This window comes from Ailuropoda melanoleuca, chromosome 2, assembly GCF_002007445.2.
Source record: "Ailuropoda melanoleuca isolate Jingjing chromosome 2, ASM200744v2, whole genome shotgun sequence".
NCBI lineage: Eukaryota > Metazoa > Chordata > Mammalia > Carnivora > Ursidae > Ailuropoda > Ailuropoda melanoleuca.
In genome coordinates, this window is record NC_048219.1 from 47825880 (window position 1) to 47851970 (window position 26091).

Genomic DNA, 26091 nt, shown 5'->3' on the forward strand with positions numbered 1-26091 from the left:
TTTTATCATTAATTCTTTCATGCCGCTTTCATCTGTGAGGTCTGTAATCCATAAGAACAACCTAATAATGATTAAGTAAAATCAAAGTGATCTTTTAAAAGCCTGTATGCTTTTATTGTTATAAATGCTTCACAAGTAAAAGATCAGTCAAAAGCATAAAGGTACCCTGATTTGAACTTCCTTTTTGCTTGAATTAGAGTGTTTCTTTTGGAACACTGTCACATCAGGCTTCCGCTTCTCTTGGCAAAATCATGAATTGGCTGATGTTGTCTTAGAGGCTTTCCTATGTCCCCTTTCCCACCATCACTCTTCTTTCATGGACTCCTTTCCGTTACCTAGGAGTCCCTCCTGCTGCCTTCCGCATTCCGCCTACCGCACACTCATGTTCCAGACTCTTTATAATTCTCCTTTCTAACATTACAGTATGTTTTTCCAAAGACTCAATTTCTTGGAGAGTCTTGCTAGGTGGCTAACTAACCTGATAATCTTTACCACAATGTTGAATTAGTACTCATTCTCTTTAGAATTGTTTTTCAAGCAGAAATTTCTAGAAACTCTATCAACATCTCAGTCCAAAATATTATAGGTATATTTTGGTAAGCAGTAGGAGAGGACACTTGACTAAAACGAGGCCTTTTAGAAAAGTGAAGTCTGTTGTGTTGCTTTACGTGGCCTAAGGAGTTGATATATGTGTAGGGTCTTTCCCAGAATAAGAGTCATTAACAGACATAAATTTTATCTGAGTGACCCATCTATATGGCACGGCAAACGTCTAATTACCAAACATCTGCTCTCCTTATTGCCCTGTGAAATGCATTTCTTTCCTCTGAAATTCCAGATCCCTAACCCCTTCTCCTTAGTTCAGAATGACATATATTCCTCATTTTGCCCGTCTTTGGAATTTCCATATCTATGTGGAGTCTCTGTATGTATACCTATTAAATTTGATTTTCTCCTGTTAATCTGTGTCATGTCAATTTGTTTCATTTGTCAAAGATTTTATTTTTAAGTAAACTCTGTACCCAACATGGGGCTTGAACCCACAACCTTGAGATCAAGAGTCGCATGCTCCACCAACTGAGCCAGCCAGGCACCCCCATGTCAATTATTTCTTAGTCCTACTAGAAGGACCTTTGAGGGAACAGGAATTCTTGCTGCCTGACATATGAAAGCTGTTCTCTCTGAAATCGTCCTCAAGGATAAGAATGTAATACCAAACATCTAATGAGTATCCATCCAGTTGGCTTCCCACTGCACCTAAAATTAAACCTATTCTCCTGTTTAGGGTCAAAAAGATCTGGCCTCTCCCTACCTGTCTCTACCTCATACACTACACTCCAGCCAAAATGGCCTTCCTTTCATACTTGAACATGCCAAGCTGCAACATCATTTCTGCCTTAAGACCTGCATTGCTATGTTCCAGTTCTTGGCATGCAAATTACTCTTCATTTGGTTCTCACCTCAAACGTCACCTCTTCAGACAATCTAAAGTAATCCTACAATCACCTTCTAGCACATCATCCTATTTTCTTTTTTTCCCCACCACCTATCTCCTCTATCCCCCCATCCACCTCCCCTCTGATAACCATCAGCTTGTTCTCTATAGTTAAGAGTCTGTTTCTTGGTTTGTCTCTCTTTCTTTTTCTTTTCCTTTGCTTGTTGGTCCTATTTTACTTTTTTCATGGTATCATAACCGTGAAATTCTTTTGTTCGTGTGTGTTTGCCCTCTTCTCCTAGGCCCGCCACTAATGTACTTGCTGTTCATTGTCTATCATGCTCATCACTGTGTCCCTCATGTTTTGCACAGAACCTGATATGTGTTCAGTGATCAATAAATATGTGCTGAATGAACGCATGAAGATGAATCCAAGCGTAACTTAACCTTTAAATTTAAATAATTGAGAAATCCTGTACTAATATTGGAGGGGGGCAGTAGTTAATATCACCATAATTAATGTAACTAACCTGTGTGTATAAGACCTTTATTGATCATGGAATACAGCATTTTTTCAATAAAATAGTATAAATATTGGATTGATAAATATTCCACTTGCCTTTTTGAAAAGCTGTCCTTTTGATGAGGTATCACAAATGAATGCCTGTATTCCTTGAGAAATACTGCCAACTCATCTTATTCTTCTGTCAGTGTTAAGAAACTACATTTGCCTTTGGCCAATTTCTAGCTGCTCAAGGTATGTAGTATCTATTGCTAGGACTTCAGAAGCCAATGAGCAACTTGCTTGTCACATGCTCCAACAAATGATCTCTTCCCCTATGCAGTGTATCTAAGCAGAGAAGCAGCTCTCCTAAGATGATAACCAACACAACATAGAATATTGTTAAACCTATGGTTTATTATCCTGCAAAGTTTACCCCAGCAGGCTGCCTAGCAATTTAGCAATTTGGTTTTCTACCAGGCAGTCCCCATTTAGCTAGTTGTAGCTTAAAAGCAGATGTCTGAGAACAAGCAGTTCAGCAAGCCTGCAGTCAGATGCTTTTATAGAGCTTTTTTCTTAAAAGGAAAAATTGAGGGAGGTCATGGATTACAACTTCCTGGGCTTGCTTTTGTTATCTATAAAGTATCACCACTAAACCTGCTTTGCTAAAGTGAAACTCCAAGGCTTAAAAAAGAAAAAACAAGCATCTTTCCTTCTAAGAATTAAATAAGCTGGTTTAAAAAAAAAAAACTTAACATTAGTAGAGAGGGAGAAAACACCTACAAGTCAGTAAGAGCTAAATAACATACTTTTCCCTTTAAGGAAAACATGTAGCATAAGGAACCTTATTTTTAAAAAACTGCAAAGAAATTTCTTGAAACCACACATTTTAGGAAAGCTTGATTATTGAGTATTCCAGAGGAACTGTTAACACTTAAATGACAAAACTCTATTAACCACTATTCTTCAATTATTTCACTATCAAATTAAATATAAGGAAATACATTCCTGTCCTGGCAACCAAAACAAAAATTTCTTGGTGTTTTTTTGGGGGTTGGGGAGACTAAAGAGGAGGTATCTTTTTCATCAAACTGCTAATACTAGTTTACTTCTCATTAATTTGGTCTCCTTTGTAGTGTGTCTGTGTGTGTGTGTGTGCGCGCTTCTGCCCAGGTTAATTTCAAGAGTAAGGTTGTCTCTAAGCATGTACTGTAAAACTGTAAAATTTTTTCCACTATTCACGGACCATTTACAATCTGCAAGGTTTGGGGTGGATATGAAATGTATTCCTGCCAATGGATACCCACATCAGCAGTGCTGAAAACCAATCCTTCTGTTTTGCTCATCCGGCCATATGGTTCCATAAAAAAGGAGCTAAACAAAAGTACAACTAATGCACCTTATCAATCTGGGTTTAGAGTAATTATCTGATATTATGGTAAAGAAGCTGTAAATGAATACATTCTCTCATTCTTCAGTAGTCTACCACTATAAACATATACTAATTCATTGGAAGAGCAAAAAATCAGGTAATAAGGTCTTTTCTATTTTACAGGAACTATATTTTAAAGAAAACACATTGCAATAAAATTATAAATATGTATGTATATATGGATATATATGGATATGACATATATGTTATACATGTGCGTGTATATGTAAGTGTATATATGTATATGTGTGTATGTATATATATATACATATATATATACATATATATATATATATATATATATATATATATGTATATATATAAAAGACAGTTTCAAAAACAGAATACCGGTGTTTTGTAGTAACATCTTCCAAAAGATTAAGGATCATGGTTTAAAACCCTTTCCAATAAGTGATTTGAGTACCCCAGGACAATTAACAAGCAAGCTGAAGCACCAAGATAAAGTTGTGTCCCCCTAGTGACCTCTAGAGTGGCGCTAAGCTCCCACAAGCAGGACTTGGGGGGGGGGGAGCAAGAAGCATGCCAAAGCCGAGCGCGCTGCTGTAACCTCGTCATTATATTCAATAATGTACCCGTTCCCATCTCAGAGGGGTAGTCCTATTTTATAAAACCCTAAGGCACATTAAGTCTCCGCCTCCTGGGCCAAGAGGCCCATTGGGTCGAAATCCAACTTCAAGCACTGTCCCTTCCTCCTCCCCAAGTTGCTAAGGTCCGGCCCCCCACCCCCAGGCGCACAACCATCCTCCGCGTGAGCGGTAGGGAGCTGACTTCCACCTCTCTGCAGTGCTGCAGACAATCTCAACGCCACTGCCGGTTGCCCTACGAGAGTGCGGGAGCGGGAGGGAGCCGCCGACCTGCGACCTCTACGAGTCCCCGCTTCAGGCGCCCGAGGCCGGTACACCAGCTCCCAGTGCGCAGCGCTCTGCGAGTCCTGGGGACGCACCCCTCCGCCCCGCGCCCCGCCAAGCCCAATGCTGCTGCCCACAAGGCTCCCTCCCGAGTGCAGCCCTGGACCATCCCAGCAACAAGCTCTTCCCTGTCCTTTGTGTCATCGCTTCTCCTCCCCTGAACTTTCCAACTTTGGAACCCCCAGTTCCAAAGGAGCAACAGGGGGGACTGCCGTCCAGAGTCACTGTCCGCCTACCCAGGTCGGGAAGGGGGAAATAGCTTGCAGAGACCCGGCCGGTAGCAACTCCTCTTGACCGCTGGGCAAAAGGAGAGGCAGGCAGCTACTACCTCCTCAGGATGGAGATTGGGAAAATGGATGCAGAACTTGTCACCCTAGGGATGAAGGGGCGGTGGGAGGGGGGAGGTTGGAGGAGGGAATAGGAGAGGCCAAGGAAAAAACTCACTCTCTCTCTAGCACACACACGCGCGCGCACACACACACACACACACACACATGCAGCCTGTTTCCTAAAAGGACGAGACCCTACGAGCCAGGAGTCTCTTTTCTCCCCCCTGCCCTCAGGGGGGAACGCGCAACAGATACCCAAGCTCTCGGGGTAGGAAAGGGGTGGGGTGAGAGAAAGAATCTCCAGGTTTCCCCAGGTTAGAAAAAGGGGACAAACTCCTGTCAGAGTCTCCCTGGACGCAAAGGGAGGTGCAGCACTGCTGAGATCCCTCCACCTCCCGGAGAAGGAAAACTCTTCCCCTGCAGGCAACCTTCCACCTGGCAGAGTGTAGACGTAAACAGGCAGGACCGAGGGGGCGGACCGCGGGTGGGAGGTGGGATGGGCCGAGGTGAGAACGGAGCGGAACTCACCCTTGATGCTGGGGGGCCCTCTCTTCTTGGCCATCTTCTGCCCCCGCCCCTCCCCCAGACCCCCCGCGCGTTTCCTCCGGCTGCCGACCAGCTCCCGGAGCCCGCTCCGCGGTTTCCAGGCGAGCTCTTGCCTCGGCTCTCGGCTCAGCAAGCTCTTTGTTGCTGTGATGGCATCTGCGAGGCGGCGGCGGCGGCCAGGCTGCGCGCTCGGCTCGGCTCGGCTAGCGCGGGCGCCGCCGCCCCTCCGCTCTCCGCCGCGCAGCGCGGCGAGCCTCGCGCTGGCGCTTCTGTGGCCGCTGTGGCTGCGGCGGCGACTGTTGATGCTGCTGTGCGGCTCCAGCTGCTAGAGGGGGCAGCGCAGGGTCCCCGGAGCGCCCGCGCAGAGCTGACCTCCCCCTTGCCCACACCCTCCCTCCCCCACTCCCCCACCCCGGTGTCCCGTCTGAGGCGCCAGCTCCAATCCAACCAGTGACGGCGCAGTCATCTAGCAGCCGCTGCTGGGGAAGGCGGCGGTGGCGGCCGCGGGGGGCTGCTGGGGGAAGCTAGGAGCCCTTGGCTCTCTGGGGCCAGGAAGTGGAAAGCCAGGCAGTCTGACTGGCGAAGCCCTCATTCTGCCTGCCTGCTTTCCTCCGGGTCTCCGAAACCCCCCTCCCAGGCGGCAGGACGCGGTGTGGGAGAGCCGGGGTGTGGGCGCGAAAGACACGGGTCTCCATAGGCCAACAAGAACTCTCGCCAACTGCAAGAGAACGAGCACGGGCACTAGCGACCCGGCCCAGCCACCGACCTCCCCAAAAGCCTCCTCCTGGGCCCCAATTCCGAATGAGCCCCGGGGAGCGCGGATGCCTCTGCCCCTCCAGAACCAAGAAGAGAAGAGGAAAACTGGAAGCCAGCGGAGAGAGGAAATTTAATTCCAGAGGCAGCCCACCCCCAGACACTTGGAAGAATGACCTAGTTCACGCCCTACACCTCTTTATAACGGGGACTCAAGACAGTTCCCTTGGGGCTGTGGGAATAGAGGGAAGAAAGTTCAAGCTCTCAGATGTTGGAGGGAAGGAGATGGATGGGTGGGGTGGGGCAATTTTTTGGCCTCCGGTACAAATTTTGTCCCGGTGGCTGCATTCTTTCTCTCTCTGATTGGGGGTTTGGAAAGTTTTCATTTTCCTGGAGGAGCTGTCCTGCTCTCTTGTGCTGATCAGAGAAGGAATCTTACTAGTGTCCCAGGACTGCAAGGGCATACGAAAGTTTGAAACACGTCTGAGAATGTAAAGGTAGTAACCAGGCTTTAAAAGAAGGGCAAAAGGGGTAGAGTGGTGAGGGGGTTACCAGTGTGGAAAAAGAATACAAAGTCTTCTTTTTTTCCTTTGCAGGAGCCGTTTTCCCTTAAACCTACTTAATAATTCACAGTGATCTTATTAACACTTCTCCTTTCCTTTCCCTCCCTACATATCCAACCTAATCTGATTACCTAAATAACCAACGATTCCATTCAGTACCACTAGCCAGAAGTTGCCCCAGCATCAGTGGTGTGTGTAGCAGAAAGAACACTGGAGTCCAAACCTCTGGTTTTGAGTTCTGGCTCTGGAACTTCATGGCTCTGAAAACTTGCAGAAGTCCTTTATTCTTCTGTTTTGTGGTTTGTAAAATATCATCTCAAAGTTTCCTTCCAGCTCTAATAAATGTCCTGAGATTTTTTGTATCGCAAAATCATAACACGTTTTTTGCACTCTTTTTGAATTTAACTTTACATCATGTATTATATTGAAGTAAGTAATCTGAAGAACATGTGAAATACCCAATCCCTCTCACAACAAAGGCATGCACCGGATATAAAACACAAATTGCAAGCTTATTTTAATTAGCAAAATAGGCCCACTCTCTGATTTAATTCAAAACTACTCTGTCAGGGTTCCTGGCTGGCTCACTCAGTAAAGCATGCCACCCTTGATGTCAAGGATGGTGTGTTTGAGTCCCACCTTGGGGATAGATTTAACTTAAAAAAACAAAAAAAAACAAAAAAAAAACCACTTTGTCATCTCTTCAGACTCTTAAAGTGTGCAAATATTCAGCTTGTAAATATTCTTAGTCCATTTTATGTGTTCATATTTTATCACTAAGCACTAATTATTGCCTTCATTAGAATAATGTCTTATCATTTACTAATTATTTTTATATCCTTTATTTCACTTAATCCTGACCACACACCTGTGAGTTTAGATTGCAGGTCCCGTCTTCCATGTTTTGTAGGTAAGAAAATGAGATTCATGAAGGTTCACTGAATTGTACACAGCTCCCAGGACGTTGATGCAGCACTTCTAACTCAATACCAGGCTCTTCCCATGATACCGGCCTATGAAACAAAATATTTCTGCTTCAGACCAAGGAGAGGTTCCTTTTTTTCTATTTACTCCTTCTGTGGTGTCAATACTATTCTCTCAGCAGAGGGAACTCAAAAATTGAGTTGACAAATTATGTCTATTTTGTATATGTATATGGATATAATTAACATGTTTTTACAACTTGTAGCAATTCAAAGTGTTTTTCCATGCATGCTCTCAGTTGGAAATCACAGCTATCACAGGAGAGCATCAAAAGAGGTTTATTCAGCCCCACTGAACAGATGAGGAAACAGACTCAGGGACTTTACAGTCACAACACCTTCCAGGTCACGTGTTGCCTGACTAGCCCGCACTGCATATTTGTGTTGAACAGTTGCAAATAGAATGCCTTAAAACACGTGACACAAGCATGTATACTGTACTTGAGTGAAGGGTAGGGACTGTGCAACAGCCTCAGGTTACCTTGTAGGAATGGAAACCTAGAGATGTAAGGGTTTTAACTTTTCAATAGGAGTCAGGAATCCAGATTTCCAGTTAAAATATCTTTGTTGATGTTGGTTAACACATAAAACAAAGCAAAACGTGGCAGGCCTAATGGGCCACATCTGCCAGTAATACTGCAGCCTACAGGCTGTGTCTCTGTGTCTGTTTTTACATCTCATCAATTGAGTTTTATCATCAGAGAGCAGAGATTGAACTGAATCCTTGGGTATAGTTCTGAATCTGATGGTATCTACATGCCCTCAGAACTAGAGATGATCAAGATTTTGAGTTCAATCAATCATGATTTCTAAAGAGAGTTTTCCAGAGAATGGTGTTTCTTAAATTTCTGGCGGTTCTTGGAGCCACCAATGAGAATAAGTACAGTAAATCAAATAATTTTTAAGTTACATGTGATTCTGCCAGACACGAGGAAACCTACATATTTTATTTGATGATGATGATGATGATGATGATGATGATGATGATGATGAAAAGGAGGACAAAATTGGCCTAATCTCTGTTTCCCTCATAGAAATGTTCTGAATGAATCCTTTCAAAAAATAGCCACAGTGCTAAAAGGTAACTTTAGTTAGATGTAGTATAATCATTCTTCTTAGATCATTCTAGCCTTGTCAAGACTCCCTATAGAGTAAAAGACAATCAGAATAGAGGAATGGAATACATGTTCCTCATGTGAAAGCAGCAAGTGAGTTCAACAGGGAAAATGAACTTGTCATACATATTATACTAAAGACAAAAATGAAAATATAATTCATACTACACAAAGCATAATTGTCATTAATTGTATGTTATTGCAACTGCAGTAAAAAGGTCGAAAAATATAACCATCAGAAGAATGTTTCTTGCTGAAATATTCTATATTGAATGCCTAACTATAAATTAACTATTACAGTTTAGGAGAAATGAAAAGGGAAAACAAAAGCCCCAATGATATTAATCACGTTAATACCAAATGATGTCAAAAGAATCCGAACTTTTGAACACAACATCTTGTATTTTTAAAATCGACATGTAAAAAGAAAAAATAATACTCACCTTAGCTGAGGTTTTAAGGGAACCTACAATTCTGTGACTAGAACTGAAAAAAGGTAAAAAACAAAACAAAACAAACGAACAAACAAAAAACCGGTGGGAAGAGAGTAGGATAGTCAACGAGTGAATTAAAAAAAAAAAATCCTGAGCGATTTCATGCTCAAAATCCACTATATGAAGGAGTGGGGATACTGAGTCTGTCTTCCTACCCTTTCCCGCATACCACAATGGATGCATAAAGCCTTAAACAACTCTTCTTCCCTTTATCTCTGGTAACCAAGCTTACATGGATTCATTATAATAAAATTTCACCTGAATTTAAATGGAGGGTCCCTGGAGTGAGGGCTTTTATAATCTTTGTCTCTTCATTCTAATTCTCCCATTGATGACCCTGACCACAAGAAACGTATTTTCACTTACATATTTTTGAATTGCACAGAAAGACATGAAATTCAGAGACATCAGTTAGGGGGCTTAAATGTAAATTCTAGGTTTCTTAGGAAAACCTTCACAAAAAGATTCCGTAACACCACTAATTTCAGAGCAAACCTCTCCTACAGAGATAGCTGACTTACCCATGACACTACTATCACTACTAGCAATTGAAAATATCATGCTGAATCTGTGTGGAAGAAAATTTTACTTAATTTTGCTGAACTCATTTTACTGTCACCTAATCTCTAGAACCATGCCCCTCTAAAATGAAGTTAACAGGGAGCATTTTTTGCACCCACAATGAGACATTTGCTTATTATAATTCAATCCCACAGAAACCCAAAAGAAACAAAAGAAAGCATTTGGGAGGGCCAAGAAACCCTAAAGCTAGGTCTTTGCTCAAATTACCCAGAAATTCCTCCGAGAGAAGTGCCACAGATCTGGCCTAAATACGGCGGAGTATGGATGCAAGGATAGTCAGATATTACGTAGAGATAGTCTGCTATGTATGATACACAGCTAAACCATCAAGATTTTATGGAATATACATAAACAATTAAAATATTTTTGATACTCCAGTTGGCCTACTCAAGGACAGAATGTTCAACCTGACCTCTTCTATTTTCTAATTAATCTATTTACCCCTAAAATATTCTAAAACTGCAGTAACTCCCTCCATGGTAATTCCTGTTTATTACATTGTTCTTTTTTTCAGCCTACCAGTTGCCTACCAGCTGATTTGCTCATGTGGTAGTAGTATGTGAGTGAGTAGTTCACATGTGAAATAAATGGCATACAAAAATAATTGTTTCTGCAATATTTTTGTCAATGGGCCAAACTGTTTCCCATCCTTTTCTCTTTTCTATTTATTCTATTCAATACTCATTCAACAAATATGTATTGAGTAATACCATGTGCTAGTCACTATTCTAGGTGATGGTTTATACAATGAAGAACTAAAACAACATGGTCCATACATGCATGGTATTCACAATTTTATAGGAGAGACAAAATTAACTTGTAAATTACTTATGGAAACAGCATGTCCAAAGGCCCCCAGTAGAAAATTCAGGATTAGAATAGTGGTTTCCAAATTCCAAAGTGATCAGGCATGTCATCAATTAATTTTTTTTTTGCTCACACAACTCCAACTATATTTATTTGGTTATATTTATATTGTGTGTACTAGCGTATTAACATTTTATGTGCATTATAAAATATACACAAAAAGTTGAAAGTTTTAAAGTACAAGGTTTTTAAAAATGGACTATCTTGAACACCTCCAGAAACTAAGACCAATTTGGCTGCAGTTTACTATGTGATGATTTTAAGCAGGGAAAATCTGGTCTAGTTTACATTTTAAAGTACCACTCTGATTACTGTATGAGTAATTGGAATAAGCCTAAAAATATAGTTTTGGGGTTGGGTGAGAGTTAAATTTTCACACTAAGACTCAGATGTGCTCTGGAGCCCATCTATGCATAGAAGCAATGCACTCCATAGCAATAAACTCAACTAGCACCAAGATCTTGGTTTCTATATACTACTGTCCACTAAAAAGAGAAAATGATCCTTCGAGAAATGACTCCAGGTCTGTAGCATCCAAAGTACTAGGTCAACCTGGAACATCTTGATATGCCAGAAAGCAAGGAAATGCTCAAAGACTAATGAGATCATACCAAGAGGACAAAGGAGCCAGATTGAAGTGGTTGCCTACCGATCAAATATATGAAAATTTGAACCCCACAGATGTCTGGATGGCTCAGTTGGTTAAGCATCTGCCTTGGGCTCAAGTCATGATCCCAGTGTCCTGGGATCAAGTCCCACATCAGGCTCCTTGCTCAGCAGGGAGCCTGCTTCTCCCTCTGCCTGCTGCTCCCCCTGCTTGTGCTTTCTTTCTCTCTCTGACAAATAAATAAATAAAATCTTTTAAAAAAAAAAGAAAATTTGAAACTCAAATAATGATGATAACAGATTATAATACATAGAATAAAATAAAACAAAATTTATGAATCCAAAGTGAAATTCAAAAGAGAGAGAGAGCTTGAGCTATTTCCTTTTTTTTTAAAGAATTGAGCTAATAAGTATGGAAGAAATGATAGAATTAGAAAATCATCATTTGGCAATGTCCAATATAATAGCTAAGGATCATCAACAGATGCTAAAGCTTTTGCGTAAAAGGTTGTTAGAAACATGATATTCATATGGTTTCAAAATATTATTCCATATATTAGTTATTAATTGAAAAAGGGGAAAATGTATCTGTATGATGGAAAATTTGTGTGGTCACCACCTTAATCAACTAAATAATCAAATTTACCATCACCAATAGCTGAACAATGTGTCATTTGCCTTGTAGTGAGACTCAGTAAGTATGCAGTTGTCACCTACGTAGTTTTCTTATCAAAAATATTTAACCTAGAACTATGGAGCAGCTGGCTGGGTCAGTCAGAAGTTGGAGCCCCACGATGGAGTTGGAGCCGCACGTTGAGAGTAGAGATTAATGTAAATAAATAAATAGATAAATAAATAAACTTTAAAAAATATACTTAACCTAAAACTAATCATGAGGAAACAACTTAAGTAAATATAAAGTGTGCAATTCTATGATACTGGCCTGGACTTTTTTTTAATGTTCAGTTAGCCACTGTATAGTACATCATTAGTTTTTGATGAAGTATTCAATGATTCATTAGTTATGTAAAACACCCAGTGCTCATCACAAAACATCCCGTCCTCAATACCCATCTCCCTGTTACCCTCTCTCCACACCTTCCTTCCCTCTGAAACCCTCTGTTTGTTTCCTGGGGTCCATAGTCTTCCATGGTTCATCTCCCTCTCCAGTTTCTCCCCCTTTAGATTTCCCTCTCTTCCCCTACAGTCCTTCATATGTGAACTTTTATTTTTTTTAAATCAATATCATGAAAATATAGATAAAGAATTATTCTGTAGACTAAAGATGTATAAATACCAAATGCAATGGATGAACCTCAGCTAGATCTTGGACCAGGGTGGGGAAGGTAAATCACTTATAAAAGACATTTTAGACAACTGGGAAAAGTTAAATATGGACTGTTTGTTAGATGTTACAGAATTTATTGAATTTTCTTACATGTAGCGGTAGTATTATTGTTGTATGGAAGAATGTTCTTATTCTTAGGAGATGGATACTGAAGTATTGAGTTGAACATACAAAAATGACTAAACATAAGCAATTTCACAAGGTTAAACATAATATTAAGACATGAATGCCATGATGTCTGCAACTTGCTTTCAATGGTTAGGCAAAAAAAATTAATAGAAGATATATAAGTAGGTAGGTAGCTAGCTAAATAAGACAATCAAATAAGACAACGTGTTAAAAATTGATGAATGTTGGTGAAAAAACAGGAATGTTCATTGTAAAAATCTTTCAGCTTTTTTATTGGTTTGAAAATTTTCAAAATACAAAGTTGAAAAATGGAGGAAAAAAGTGAAAAACTCAGGATTTCCCAAATAAAGGCAAAACAGTTTATTTAGGAGGCACCTGGCTGGCTCGGTCAGTGGAGCATGTGACTCTTGATCTCAGGGTTGTGACTTTGAGCCCCTTGTTGGGTGTAGAGACTACTTAAAAATCTTAAAAACCAAACCAAACCAAACCAAAAAACAGCTTATTTAGGATAAATTCAGTCTCTTATAGAGGACTAATGCTCAATTTTTCAAGGTTTTTTCCCCCCTCTCATTCTATCTCTTAACCCTCTCATCTTTTGAGATCTGGGCACAGAAGTTTATAATATTTTAGTGATAACACGCTGGGTTTTTGTCTGATCTACTTGTTGTCCTCTCCAGGTATGCATATGATGTTTGGCTGATGCATAGCTCACCTCACCTGGGCTCTGGGCATTGGACTATATGTTCACTCTGACCCTGGCTAAAGAGACCAAGAGTCTGATCTCTTGGCATAGGCAATGCATGGTGATTGCTGTGAAGACTCGGCCATCTCCTCCTGCAGCCCAGGCTGTCTACACTGACTTTCACTGCTGGTGATGCTGCTGCTCTTCTGAGACTTCTCAATATCCTCCATCTGGACCTCAACTCAGAGTTGCCTACTCATAGTTACCACTGTGATATTCCTTTGAACAGAGACCTCTACTGAGATCTCCTCTGCTGTGACTTTCTGGCAAATATATTAATGCTTATTTCTAAATTACCCTTTATATCTCCTCAGAATTGCTCAAGAACCTCTAGATTTTTTTCTGTAACATGCACCAGCTGTAAGAAACCAGCTACTGTTCTGCCTAATATACCATGCCATTTTTTGGTTGTTTCTGTAGCTACCCATGTTAGCAAAGGGCTTCTCTCTGAGGCTTCTAACCTCTCCACCAGTGATGCTCCCCAGTTTCCCCCAAAACTATCAAACCACTGAGTTCCACTGTGAGTAAAGGACACTGTCTCATCTCTTGCTGCTTTGTCCCTCACACACACCCCTTAACTCTTCCTCTAGCACTTTCTACTTTTCATATGGTGGGACTTCCTTGGATAGTATCCTCCAACCTTTCTCCATAATGGCTTATTATAAAACTATTTTCAAATAACTAAACTTTCCTCTTGGTTTATAAAGGAACACTTTTGGAACTCAGGTGCCTCTTTTACTTTTCAAAAAGTCTGGATTTCAAAACATTGCTTCACAAGGGACTTGAGAAAGTTGGCTTTGAGGTTCAAAACTAAGCGAAGAGTCCTTTTCTCTACATGAGTTATCCTTCTCAGAAGCAATGAACTTCACAGATTCACTGTGTAAGGAGCCATGGGGCAAATGGTTTACAAAGAATTAAATATGCATTAGTTTCCTAGATCAAAAACATTATTCTCATTAAGGTTACCAAAGGACATTAAATAGGGATTGTGGAACCTGGCTGGCTTATTAGTTAGTAGAGCATGCTACTCTTGATTTTAGGGTTCTGAGTTTGAACCCAGTGTAGACATGAAAGAAAAGAAAGAAGGAAGGAAGGAAGGAAGGAAGGAAGGAAGGAAGGAAGGAAGGAAGGAAAGAAAGAAAGAAAGAAAGAAAGAAAGAAAGAAAGAAAGAAAGAAAGAAAGAAAACAAAGTACATTGATTTGACAAATGTGGGTTCTAATCACAACTTGTCTACTGATATGATTTGTGACTTTGGATGACTCACGTGATAAAAAAAATTGTTTTTAAAAAGCAGTAACAATTACTGATCTTCTGTTATCATGGCGAGTGATGCTGGGTTTTTCATTTTTTTTATTTTCAGTACTCCTGTCCTGGTTCCCCAGTAACTACTCTAAGTCTCCACCATTACCTTCTAGTCTCTGGCCCCAACTTTTTATGTGAGAAAACATGAACTCTTAGAGTTTAAACTGCTGATGTGCTTTCTGACATATACTGTCACTTTCCTAATTGATACAGGTGGGAAGGGAAAAAAGAGAGGAGAGAGGAGGTGGCAAACCATAGGAAACTCTTAAGGATAGAAAACAAACCTTTTCTCTGTTATTAGCAACCCCACTATTGATTTGTTTTCTTTTCTTTTCTCCTGGAAGCTTAATTGGTCTCTCTGCCCCCATTGTCTCACTTCTCTGATCCATGTTCACATTCACAGATGCCCTTGGTCATCTTCTTATTACAGAGAGCAAAGCACATTGCTCTTCTACTCTGAAAGTTCATACAATAGAGGCACAAGCTCCTTATGTCATGCAAAGTTTTCCACTGTTTGGCCTCTGCTTGCCTTACCAGCTTTCCTTCTTCTAACTTTTGCCCTTAACACTCTATGTTCTAGTCAAACTAGACCCATCACAATTCCTTAAGTATGTTAGGTATGTTGATATTTTCATTTTTGTTCACATTGCTCCTTCTACAATTTTTTTTTCACTTTCCATCTCCACCTGTTAAAGTCTGATTCATCCTTAAAGGCCTGGAATATATGATATTCACTGCAATCTTCTGCTAAGAAGTAATTGCTCCTTTTGTACATTACATAGCACGTTGTTTGTGTCTTTATCATTAATATTTATTTTATTTATCTTATATCTTAGTAAATTATGTGGATGTCTATCTCCTTATTGACCAGATGGTTGACATTTTTGTCTTAGCCATTATAATGGGACCTTAGCTCCTAATTTACAGATAAGTAGCTCTTTGGCTAGAGCACTTATGGATGGTACTGAAAGATAGGGTAGTTTGGGATTAGGTCAGGGAGTCCCTGAATGTCAAGTTATGAAGAAGAAAGGACATTAGTATATAATAGGTATTTAATGAATTCCTTTTAATTAAGAGAGGTTAATAATCCAAATATCTTCCTTTTCATTCTGGAGATTCTAACAAGTTTTCCCATCTACATAGGGAAGGACATTTTTCTTTTATTCTTTAGAATATCATTCATTCATTCTGTTTTTCTTGAGTGTCTGCTATGCTGAATTAAGAATGGTGAGAGTGGGCATCCTTGTCTTATTCCTGATCTTAGAGGAAAAGCTTTCAGCCTTTCATCACTGGGTATGATGTGAGCTGTGGGCTTGTCATACATGGCATTTATTATGTTAAGGTATATTTCTTCTATGCCAAATTTGTTGAGAGTTTTTATCATGCAATTATGTTGTATGTTGTCAAATTTTTTTCAGCATCTATTGAGAAGATTTTTATCTTCCATTCTATTAATATGGTATATTTACATCTATTAATTTGCATGTGTTGAACCATCCTTGCATCCCAGGGATAAATCTCCCTTGACCGCGGTGTATGATCTTTTTAATGTGTTGTTGAATTCGGGTTGATCATATTTCATTGAGAATCTCATAGAGATATTGGCCTATAGTTTTCTTTTCTTATAGTATCTTTATATGGTTTCGGTATCAAGGGTAATTCTTACCTCGTGAAAAGAGTTCGGGAGTGTTTTCTCCTCTTCAGTTTTTGGAAGAGCTTGAGGTTGGCATCAATTCTTTAAATATTTGGTAGAATTCACCAGTAAAGCCTTCTGCTCCTGGGCTTTTCTGCATTGGGAGGTTTTTGATTACTGATTCAATCTTCTTACTTGCTATTTGTAACAGATTTTCTATTTCTTCATGACCCAGTCTTAGCAGATTGTATGTTTCTAGTAATGTATTCATTTCTTCTAGGTTATCCAATTTGTCGGCAAATAATTATTTGTAGTAGTCTCTTATGATGCTATGTAGTTCTGTGGTATCAGTTACAGTATCTCCTCTTTCATTTCTGAGTTTGAGTCTTCTCTTCTTAGTTCAGCTTATCAGTTTTGTATATCTTTTAACATTGTAATTTTAAGTAATCTCTACACCCAACATGGGGCTCGAACTCACAACCCCAAAATCAAGAGTCGCCTACTCTACTGACTGAGTCAGCCAGATGCCTTTTTATATATATTTTAAAAAAACCAGCTCTTAGTTTCATTGATCTTATCAGTTGATTTTTTGGTCTCTATTTAATTTACTTCCACTCTGATCTCTGTTATTTTCTTCCTTCAGCTAAGTTTAAGCTTAGTTTGTCCTTCCTTTTCTAGCTCCTGGAGGTATAAAGTGATATTGCTTATTGGAGATCTTTCTATTTTGTTAATATATGCAGTTATAACTATGAACTTTCCTTTTGAAACTGCCTTTGCATTGTCTATAGGTTTAGGTGTGTTGTGTTTCCATTTTCATTTGTTTCAAGTTTTGTTTGTTTTTTTTTTAATTTCTTCTTGGACCCATTGGTTGGTTGTTCTGGAGTGTGTTGTTTAGTCTTCACACGCTTGTAGATTTTCCAACTCTCCCTTGTTCATTTCTACTTTCATACTATTGTGGTTGAAAAAGATACTTGGTATGATTTCAATCTTCTTAAATTTGCAGACTTGTTTCATAGCCTATCATATGGTTTATCCAGGAGAACGTCCTCTGTGTACTTGAGAAAACTGTATTCTGCTGCTGTTGGATGAAATGTTCTCTATATGTCTGTTAGGTCCATTTGGTCTAATATATGGTTGAAATCAATGTTTGCTTGCTGATTTTGTCTGGATGATCTATCCATTGCTGAAAGTAGGATACTGAACTCCCTTCTTATCGTATTGTTGTCCGTTTCTCCCTGTTAGTATTAGCTTAATATATCCAGGTGCTCCAATGTCAGATTGTATATATTTACCATTGTTATATTTTTTTGATGAACTGACCCCTTAACATTTCATAATGATCTTCTTTCTCTCTTGTTATTATTTTTGGCCTAAAGTCTATTTTGTCTGATATAAATACAGCTACTCCCACTTTCTTTTGATTTCCACTTGCCTGAAGTATCTTTTTCCATCCCTTCACTTTGAGCCTATGTTCTCAAATCTGAAGTGACTCTCTTATAGGTTGCATTCTTTTTATCTCTTATAGGTCTTGTTCTTTTTATCTATCCAGCCATTCTCTGCCTTTTAATTGGTGAATTCAATCCATTTACATTTATTTATGATTATTAATTATTGATACTCAAGGACTTACTAATACCATCTTATTAATTGCTTTCTAGTTGTTTTGTATTTTAATTATTTCTCTTCCCTCCCTTTCTTCATATCATTGAGAATTATAATTTTCTGTGGTGGAAAACTCCCCTCTCTTTATCTTTGGTTAATCTACTATAGGTTTTCGCATTGTGGTTACCATGAAGCTTACATCATAAAACATAGATAAACGAGTTCATTTTAAGCCAACAGCAACTTAACTTTGATTGTATACAAAGCCTCCAGCCCTTAACTCCCCTTTTTTATGTTTTTGATGTCACAATTTACATCTTTGTATATTGTACATTTGTTAAATTGTAGTGGCTATAGTTATTTTAATAATCATTTGTTTAACATTTATACTAGAGTTAAATGGTTAACCCATTCTCATACAGAATTAGGGTATCTAAGTCTGACTGTATATTTACCTTTTCAGTGTGTTGTATATTTTCATATGTTTTCATGTTACTCATCAGCATCTTTTCATTTCTGCTTGAAGAACTCCTTACAGCATTTCTTGCAAAGCACATCTAGTGGTAATGAACTCTCTCAGTGTTTGTTTGTTTTTCCTGAAGAAGTTTTTATCTCTCCTTCATAGCTAAAGAATAACTTTGCCAAATAGAGTATTCTTGGCCGGAAATTTTTTTCTTTTAAAACTTTTGAACATATTCCATTCTCTTCTGGCCTATAGGGTTTCTGCTGAAAAATGCACTGATACCCTATTGGGAATTCTTTGTAAGTTGCAATCCTTTTTTTCTCTTGTTGCTTTTAGATTCTTTCTTTGTCTTTGATTTTGACAGTTTCAACATACTGTGTCTTGGAGAAGGTCATTTTACATTGAGATAATGGAGTGATCTATTAACTTAGTGAGCTGAGATGTCCAAATCTCTCCCCTGGTTTGGACAATTTTCAGCTATTATTTCTTTAAATAGACTCTCTGCGCATTCCCCTCTTTTCGCCTTCTGGAACTCCAGTTACTCTACTATGTGTACATTTAAAGGTGTCCGATAGATTATGTAGGCTATCTTCACTCTTTTTCCTTTTTTTCCCCTTTGTTCTGTTCTGACTGGATTATTTCAAAGTTCTTATCCTTTAGATCACTGTTTCTATCATCTGTTTGATCTATTCTGCTGTAGATGCTCTCTATTGCATTTCTCATTTCATTCACTGAATTTTTCAGTTCCAGAATTTCTATTTGGTTCTTTTTTATGATTTCTATCTCTTTGCTAAATTTCTCATTTTGTTCATGAATTATTTTCTTGATTTCATTGAATTGACTTTCTTTGTTTTCTTGTATCTCATTGAGTTTCCTCAAAACAACTATTTTGAAGTCTTTATCAGCTAAATTGCAACATTTCATGCCTTTGAATTTAGATATTGTAGGATTATTGTTATCTTTTGGTGATGACTTGTTTCCTTGATTCCTCATGTTCCTTGGAGTTATGCATTGCTATTTCAGCACTTGAACAGCAGACACCTCCTAAAATCTTTACTTATTATTTTCTGATGGCAGATTTTTTTTGTTGGTTCACCTTATATCTGGTAATTTCTCCAGCCTTGTACTGATACACCGGTTCCACACTTCTTGATCCCTCTTGTGGCATAATTATTAAGATTATATGTTTTACCTGGTTCTTACAACTCTCCAGGATAAATACTGGAAACTTCTCTTTTGTTTTCCAGAAGGTGAAGCTATAGATCAAATTTGTGGTTTCTCCCTGGCCCACGGACACTGGCTTATTCTCTGAAGGGAACTCTGTTTAGGGGAGCTTGGTCCCATGCTGCACTCAGGAGCAGGCACAAAGTGCTGGCTCTGGGTTTGGCACTTAGGGCACTGGGGGTGCATGTGGGCCAGTGGGAGTATCCTCAGGTAAGGTTCTCCCAGGGACTCATGGATAGGCTTTCTGCTGGAGTCCTGGAGGCAGTCAGTAGAAACTGCATTCCTTTAATGCCCTTTTGATATTCTTACCTGTCTCTTTCCTGATCTCTCTTCCCCCATTATGGAGGCCCTGCCTCAAATACTCTGGGTGCTGCAGGAGAGAAATGGGCTTCTCCAGCAGTGTCCTGCACAGCTGAAGTAGGTGAACACAACTTCATTGCTCTCCTTCCCCCCTAGATCCTCCAGGGTGGGTCACTGTTGCTGGCTAGTTCGGCCCTACACTGTGTTGCCCTGGGGGAGGAGTGACACTAGCAAAGTTCCTCTTACCCTTTCTAATGCATCTAATTTTGTATTCTTTTTTGTTTGAATGGAATGCTAGAATCTTTCCTTGGGAAGGCTGAACTTCTATAAAGTCTCTCTTGCCCATGGGTATCTCCCAAGTCAGGATTCTCCTGATTTTCCTCAACCAGGGGAGAGAGTGGCTATGACCACTTCGCAAGGTCCTGCTGGTTCCATAGACCATACCATGATCTGTTTGCCCATTACCTGATGCACAGGTGGGCAAGACTCCTCCTGGGTACCTTGGTATACAGTGCTAGACCCCACAACTCTTACAGAGGTACTTTTGTTCATGGATGAATGCCGAATTAGTTATTTAAGTGGGGAGAAGGCAGAAAGGAGAGATATATTATGATGCTGGATGACATGATACTCTATATGGAAAACCCAAAGGAATCCACTCCCAAACTATTAGAAGTTATAGAACAATTCAGTAAGGTGGCAGGATACAAAATCAATGCCCAGAAATCAGTTNATATTATGATGCTGGCATCACTCCCCTGCTTCTGAGTGTTTACTATGAACTGGAAGGGAACTGATAGTCCATCTAACTAAATTTCCCCAGTTTAAACATAAGGAACCTGAGGCCCAGCAAACTGAAATGATTTGGTGTAGGTTTTATACAACAGTATATGGCGGAAAAAAAAAAAAAAAGACTAGAAGCTAATCTAATCTAACCCAAAGGATTAGCCTCCTAACCCAAAGATTCCCAATTTTAATACAAAATTCTTACACATTTGAGTATGTAATAGATGAACTGATGGCACCTTAGAAACATATGAGGAAAAGGGCCCTGATTACCAAATTCAAAATTCTAAAATATGAAAGAGGTTCCTCTTTATCTCAGGTCCTCATTACTTTTATATCTGATTTTATAAAACCTTCCTAACTTAGTCCATTGCTTTCATAGTTCCCTCTCTGAAAATTCATATCTCTCTCAGACCTCATGCCAGCTCCCAAACCTCAAATGAATGTCTCATTTCATTAGCCACCTTTTTAAAAACCCTGACTGTTCTCCATTGATTATAGAATAGAATATTGATTACAGGATAGAAGAGNGATTATAGAATAGAATATTGATTACAGGATAAAAGACAGGTCTTGATTCAAAACATGACTCATCTCTGCCACTTTCTTTGATAAGCTGTGTTTCAAGCAAATCAAACATTATGACCTTTAATTTCTACAACTAATAAATGAGAATAAGAGAGCTCAAGGCTTAGGGAGGGGCTCCTGGCTGGCTCAACCGGAGGAGCACTGAACTCTTGATCTCAGGGTCATGAGTTTAAGCTCCATGTTATAAAGATTACCAAAAAGATTTTAAAAAATTTAAAAAAAGAGAGTTCAAGGTTTGGATATTAGATTTCAACCAAATCTAAAAATCTCCCTTCTTCACATAACCTAATTATATGAACGACAAATGGGGAAAAAGTTTTAAAGCAGCAAAAACATATCAACAGCAATCAAAGAAGGAGAAATGTTGTGTCGTAACCTTAAAGAATTGGTGGCTATCAAGCAAGGAAAGACACAGGAGCTTCCAAGAATTTCCTGAACAATGTTCAGAGCAGCATGGCAAGGCTCTTAACATCATCCTCCAAAGCAGCACTATGTAGCGAAGATGCACAAGCACAACCCTGAAAACCCTAAAGCACGCGCCAACAACCTGCGCCACCACGTGGGAAAGGGAGATGTAGATGAGATATGGGTAGCTCTTGGAAGAGAAAGAATTTTGCCTGGGAAGAGAGGTCCCATCCCAACTACCGTTGTGTCCTCAGAAAAGGGAGCTATTGAGACCTTCTATTTTAGGATCTTCCAGCTGTGAGAGAAATGGACAGGATAGCAGAACGATCATAAACATCCAGAGTTAATTATCTCCAACAATAAATAGTGATTTGACAGAAAGAAAGAAAAAAGAATAATTAGGACAAGAGTCTCTGAGGAAAAGAAAGTGGAGAAGAAGCATGCTTAATGCCTGAGAGGAAGTAACCTACACACGTATTATTGATACAGGGGCAAAACTCTCCATTTATTATTTATGTTTTCCCCAGGAAGAAAGAGCCAGGGTTGGGAGGAAGAGAAATTGCTGTTGGGGAGAAATAGGTGAATACAGAAAGGGAAAATTGGTGACATTGAAGTAGAGAACCCAATAAACAAAAGTTTAGATTACTTGCTTTAAAGGAAGCAAAGAATCCAGGGCTTGATGATCATTAGAGGGTATAATCCAAAGCTCAATGATATTTCTTAGTGTGATGAAGGCAAAACTCAACAAATGGACTGAGTTTAGCACAGCACATCCAATAAATCCAAGCACGCAGAGCCACAGGTCCTCCAACTTAAGCTGTGTACAGCCACAGTTGAACTCTTCCCTTCTCCCTGAAAAGCAAGTAGAATTCACCCAAACTATAGCAGAGCAAATAGAAGGTGTAAACAATGCTGCTCATGTGCAATAGGAAAAAGATAAAAAAGGCACAACTTTGCAAATCCATAGCAGCAAAAATAAATAAATGTGAGAAAGGAGAATACAGATAAAGAAACCATTGTAAAAGTTAGCAGAGCCCCCCCCACACACACACACACAAACACAAAATCCTACAAGTGCTTCATGATATGGATGTTAAAGAGAACATAAAATCAGTTTTTAAAAAATAAGATGTAAAGCATTATTAAAGAAAAAAGGGGGGAATGCAACACTAAGAAAACAAAGAATCATACAGAACTATTATAGAACTAAAAAAATTTAGCACAGAAACAGCTCTATCAAATATAATTTCAAACTGCAAACAAATTCAAATTTAAATCCTCTATCCCCTAACCTATGTGGGATAGTGGGTCAAAATTAACTTCTCTCTCCTTCTGGTTGTATCTCTCCAATTTGCCAATCACTGTTTCTGATATCTGGGGTATAGGTCGGTAGGTGTTGAGCAAATGGGGCAGTTTTTCTGGCAGATTCCATTGTAATCCATCCCCAGGGACCTCTAGGTGACCATGTACAAGTGGTGACTCTATAACGTATCTTTGTGGCTCCCTCATGAATATCCTGTGGTTGCCTGGTCTGCCTCTTTTCTGTCTGGCTCCTAGATTTCTCGGACCCACCCTCTGTTCATGTCCCTCAGTGAGCACACTTGGTTAGAATCATTTCCTCAAAAACATGCACCTTTATCCTGCCACGGGAGGAAGTACAGCCCAGTCCTGAAGCACTGTGTGTTTTGCCACAAGACAGGGTAATTTCAGCCACCATCTCACCTCTACAGTATTTACTGGTGAGACCTTCAAGTCCCTAGAGACAAGCATAAAGCTTTACGAGTGGCTCCCTAGAAAAGCTTTCCCTTGACTTGAGAGGAGGGGGCATCTACCATATTCTGCCTTTTAGTAGTAGTAGTAGTAGTAGTAGTAGTAGTAGTAGTAGTAGTAGTAGTAATAGTAATAGTAGTAGTAGTAGTAGTAGTAATAGTAGTAGTAANTAGAAAAGCTTTCCCTTGACTTGAGAGGAGGGGGCATCTACCATATTCTGCCTTTTAGTAGTAGTAGTAGTAATAGTAGTAGTAGTAGTAGTAGTAGTAATAGTAGTAGTAGTAGTAATAGTAGTAGTAATAGTAGTAGTAGTAGTAGTAGGGGCTATTTGTCAGGTTCAAGTTCAAGGACAGATGAAAAGGTAACTTGGCCTCTATACAATGTTGCTTTTACTTCTTTTTATTCCCAAAGCAGTAAATAAACTGCCATTGGTAAAAATAAAATAAGAAGAGGTCAGTAGAGGCAGCTCCCCATGCTTCATGTACATTCCATAGAAGCACATCTGAAGTTCAGTGGAATTGGCAGCCTGCCAATTTTCCAGGTCAAAGAAAGATATGGACTCACTGTCCTTCACATTGGCTACATCAATACTCAGAAATAACTTAGAACACCAAAAGAAGGCTATAATTCTGCTAGGCAAGGAGCCATATTCTCTAGTTTCTGAAATTCTTGCTGTGTCCACACTGAGGCAATCTCCTCTTCTCTGAGGAAGCTGTGTGGTACCTAGGAGTTTCGATTTATGTTTATTTAGGGGATTGCTACCATAGAGGAACATGCCTTCCTCCTTCCACATCAGTGGGGGGTAGCACGGTGAGTGCAATGCCAGTACTCTGTCACCTCCTCTCTAAAGAAATCCCTTTCTCTTCAACTTCAGCTTCCTATATAGGCTGGAGATGAGTGAACAGCTAAAGCAGTCAGAACTACTTTAGGACCATGAACTTAGAAAGTTCCATGTGATTGATCTGGTAACTCTCTTTAGAATGAGGAGCATGTATCATTTTGTTGTTAGCTTTTGGGGACTCCAATAGAGAATTACTATTTGTCTACCATATCCTGACTTACGTTATAACTTCTGGGGTATTTGTGACTTCCTTCAGGCAGAAACTGTGTCACGCGTCTTTATTTTTTCTGCAGTGCCTGAGATGGCACCCTCTTACTCAAGACAGTTCATAAATGCTTGGGAAATTGAATTTAATTTTAAAGAAAAATCCAACATTCCCCTTCCTTTATACCTATGCACATACTACCCCTTCTCACCCTCTTTAGTACTGGAACAAGGCTACCTTTTCCATGAAATTCGCCCATTCCATTTCAGCCCCATTAATTTCTCCTTGTCTCTGAACTCCTCCAAAGCTTTGTTAATATGCTGTTTTATGTCACTATTTAAATTTGTATTTATCTTGCCACTTCGGTAAGACCCTGAACTCTTGAAGAATACAGGCCATCTTGCACTTACTTCTTTAGAGAAGTTCTTAGCATTCAATAAATACTGATATGAATACCGTGTTAAGTCAGATAAAAATCATCTCTCCTACATATTATTTGAGAGGGAACAATTCCATTTCTTTTGCTTGTGTTTTATATTGCACTGAACTAATGAGATTCAGACAAGTATCACCATAGCATGTTAGAGCAAGGGGTCTTCAGAGATTACCAATTCTGCACGGTTTACCCCATTTTAATGTAGCAGTGCATTATGAATGCTGCTTCCCTTCACCCTCTGCTGACCATTCTAGTAACTGCATCTTCTTGAATCTCATTTCAGAATGGATACCATCTCTCCAAGTTCCTAAAATTGGCTAAAGCCAGTTTTTTAATGCACTATATATGGTGTATTTACTCCAGGAAAATTGAAATTCTATTACCCATAGGTAATATTCATTTAGGTACTTGGGTTCTGGAGCCAGAATGTCTGCATTCCTAAGCCAACTCTCCCACTTTGTAGCTTAGACAACATCTCTGCTACCCAGCTTTCTGATCTGAAAATGAGAATAATAAGAATGATGACATTATAAGGTTGTTGTCAGCCTACATGAATTAATGGCTGCAAAATACTTAGAATAGCATTTGGGAAATAGCAAGTCCTCATTATTCATAGTTTGGTGGTGGTGGTAGTTGTATTTAATAACTTTCATACCAATGACAAGATTTTTTATTTGGTTCTTTCTAGTAGACTAACCTCCTAGAAAAGACTGCCCTATTTATCTTTAAATCCCTAGCACTGTACACAGTTCCTGGCACATAACAATCACTCAGCAAAAGTTTATTAAATGCAATTCATAAATAATATGATTATTAAGAATACAAGCTCTGGATTCAGACTACTTCAGTTCAAATTCTGGCCCTGCCATTTACTAGCTAACTTAACTTGGACTTCACTTTCCTGTACCATTATCATCTACATAAAACGATGGTGATTACAACCACTACTTCATAAGATTGTTGAAAGAATTAAATTATTATATACCTGGAAAACACAGTAAGACCTCGCACATAGTAAGCAATCAATATATGTTAAATTATATTATTTGTAAGGATTTCCCAAAGGAATGTTTATAAAGTGATGTAAGTAGACATGCAAGAGCATCTGACAGACCCAAGTTTGAATCCCACTGTAGGCAGGATGCAGCAATGCAAGAGCACCTGGCTCCTGGGGGCCCA

The 26091-nt window shown here is 39.4% G+C and overlaps 1 protein-coding gene across 7 annotated transcripts in view; it reads right to left on the reverse strand.

Moving 5' to 3' along the window:
- The window catches only part of SLC44A5 (solute carrier family 44 member 5), a 352457-nt gene extending 346912 nt beyond the window's left edge, over nucleotides 1-5545 (reverse strand). For 5 of the 7 annotated variants that reach the window (XM_034653706.1, XM_034653705.1, XM_034653707.1 and 2 more), the window contains exon 1: nucleotides 5156-5545. In XM_034653706.1, coding sequence (XP_034509597.1) covers nucleotides 5156-5189 — 34 coding nt within the window. In that variant the 5' untranslated portion in view covers nucleotides 5190-5545. The remainder of the gene's footprint in view (nucleotides 1-5155) is intronic. The other 2 variants (XM_034653709.1, XM_034653710.1) reach the window with 2 other exon arrangements.
- Between the last annotated feature and the right edge of the window lie 20546 nt (nucleotides 5546-26091).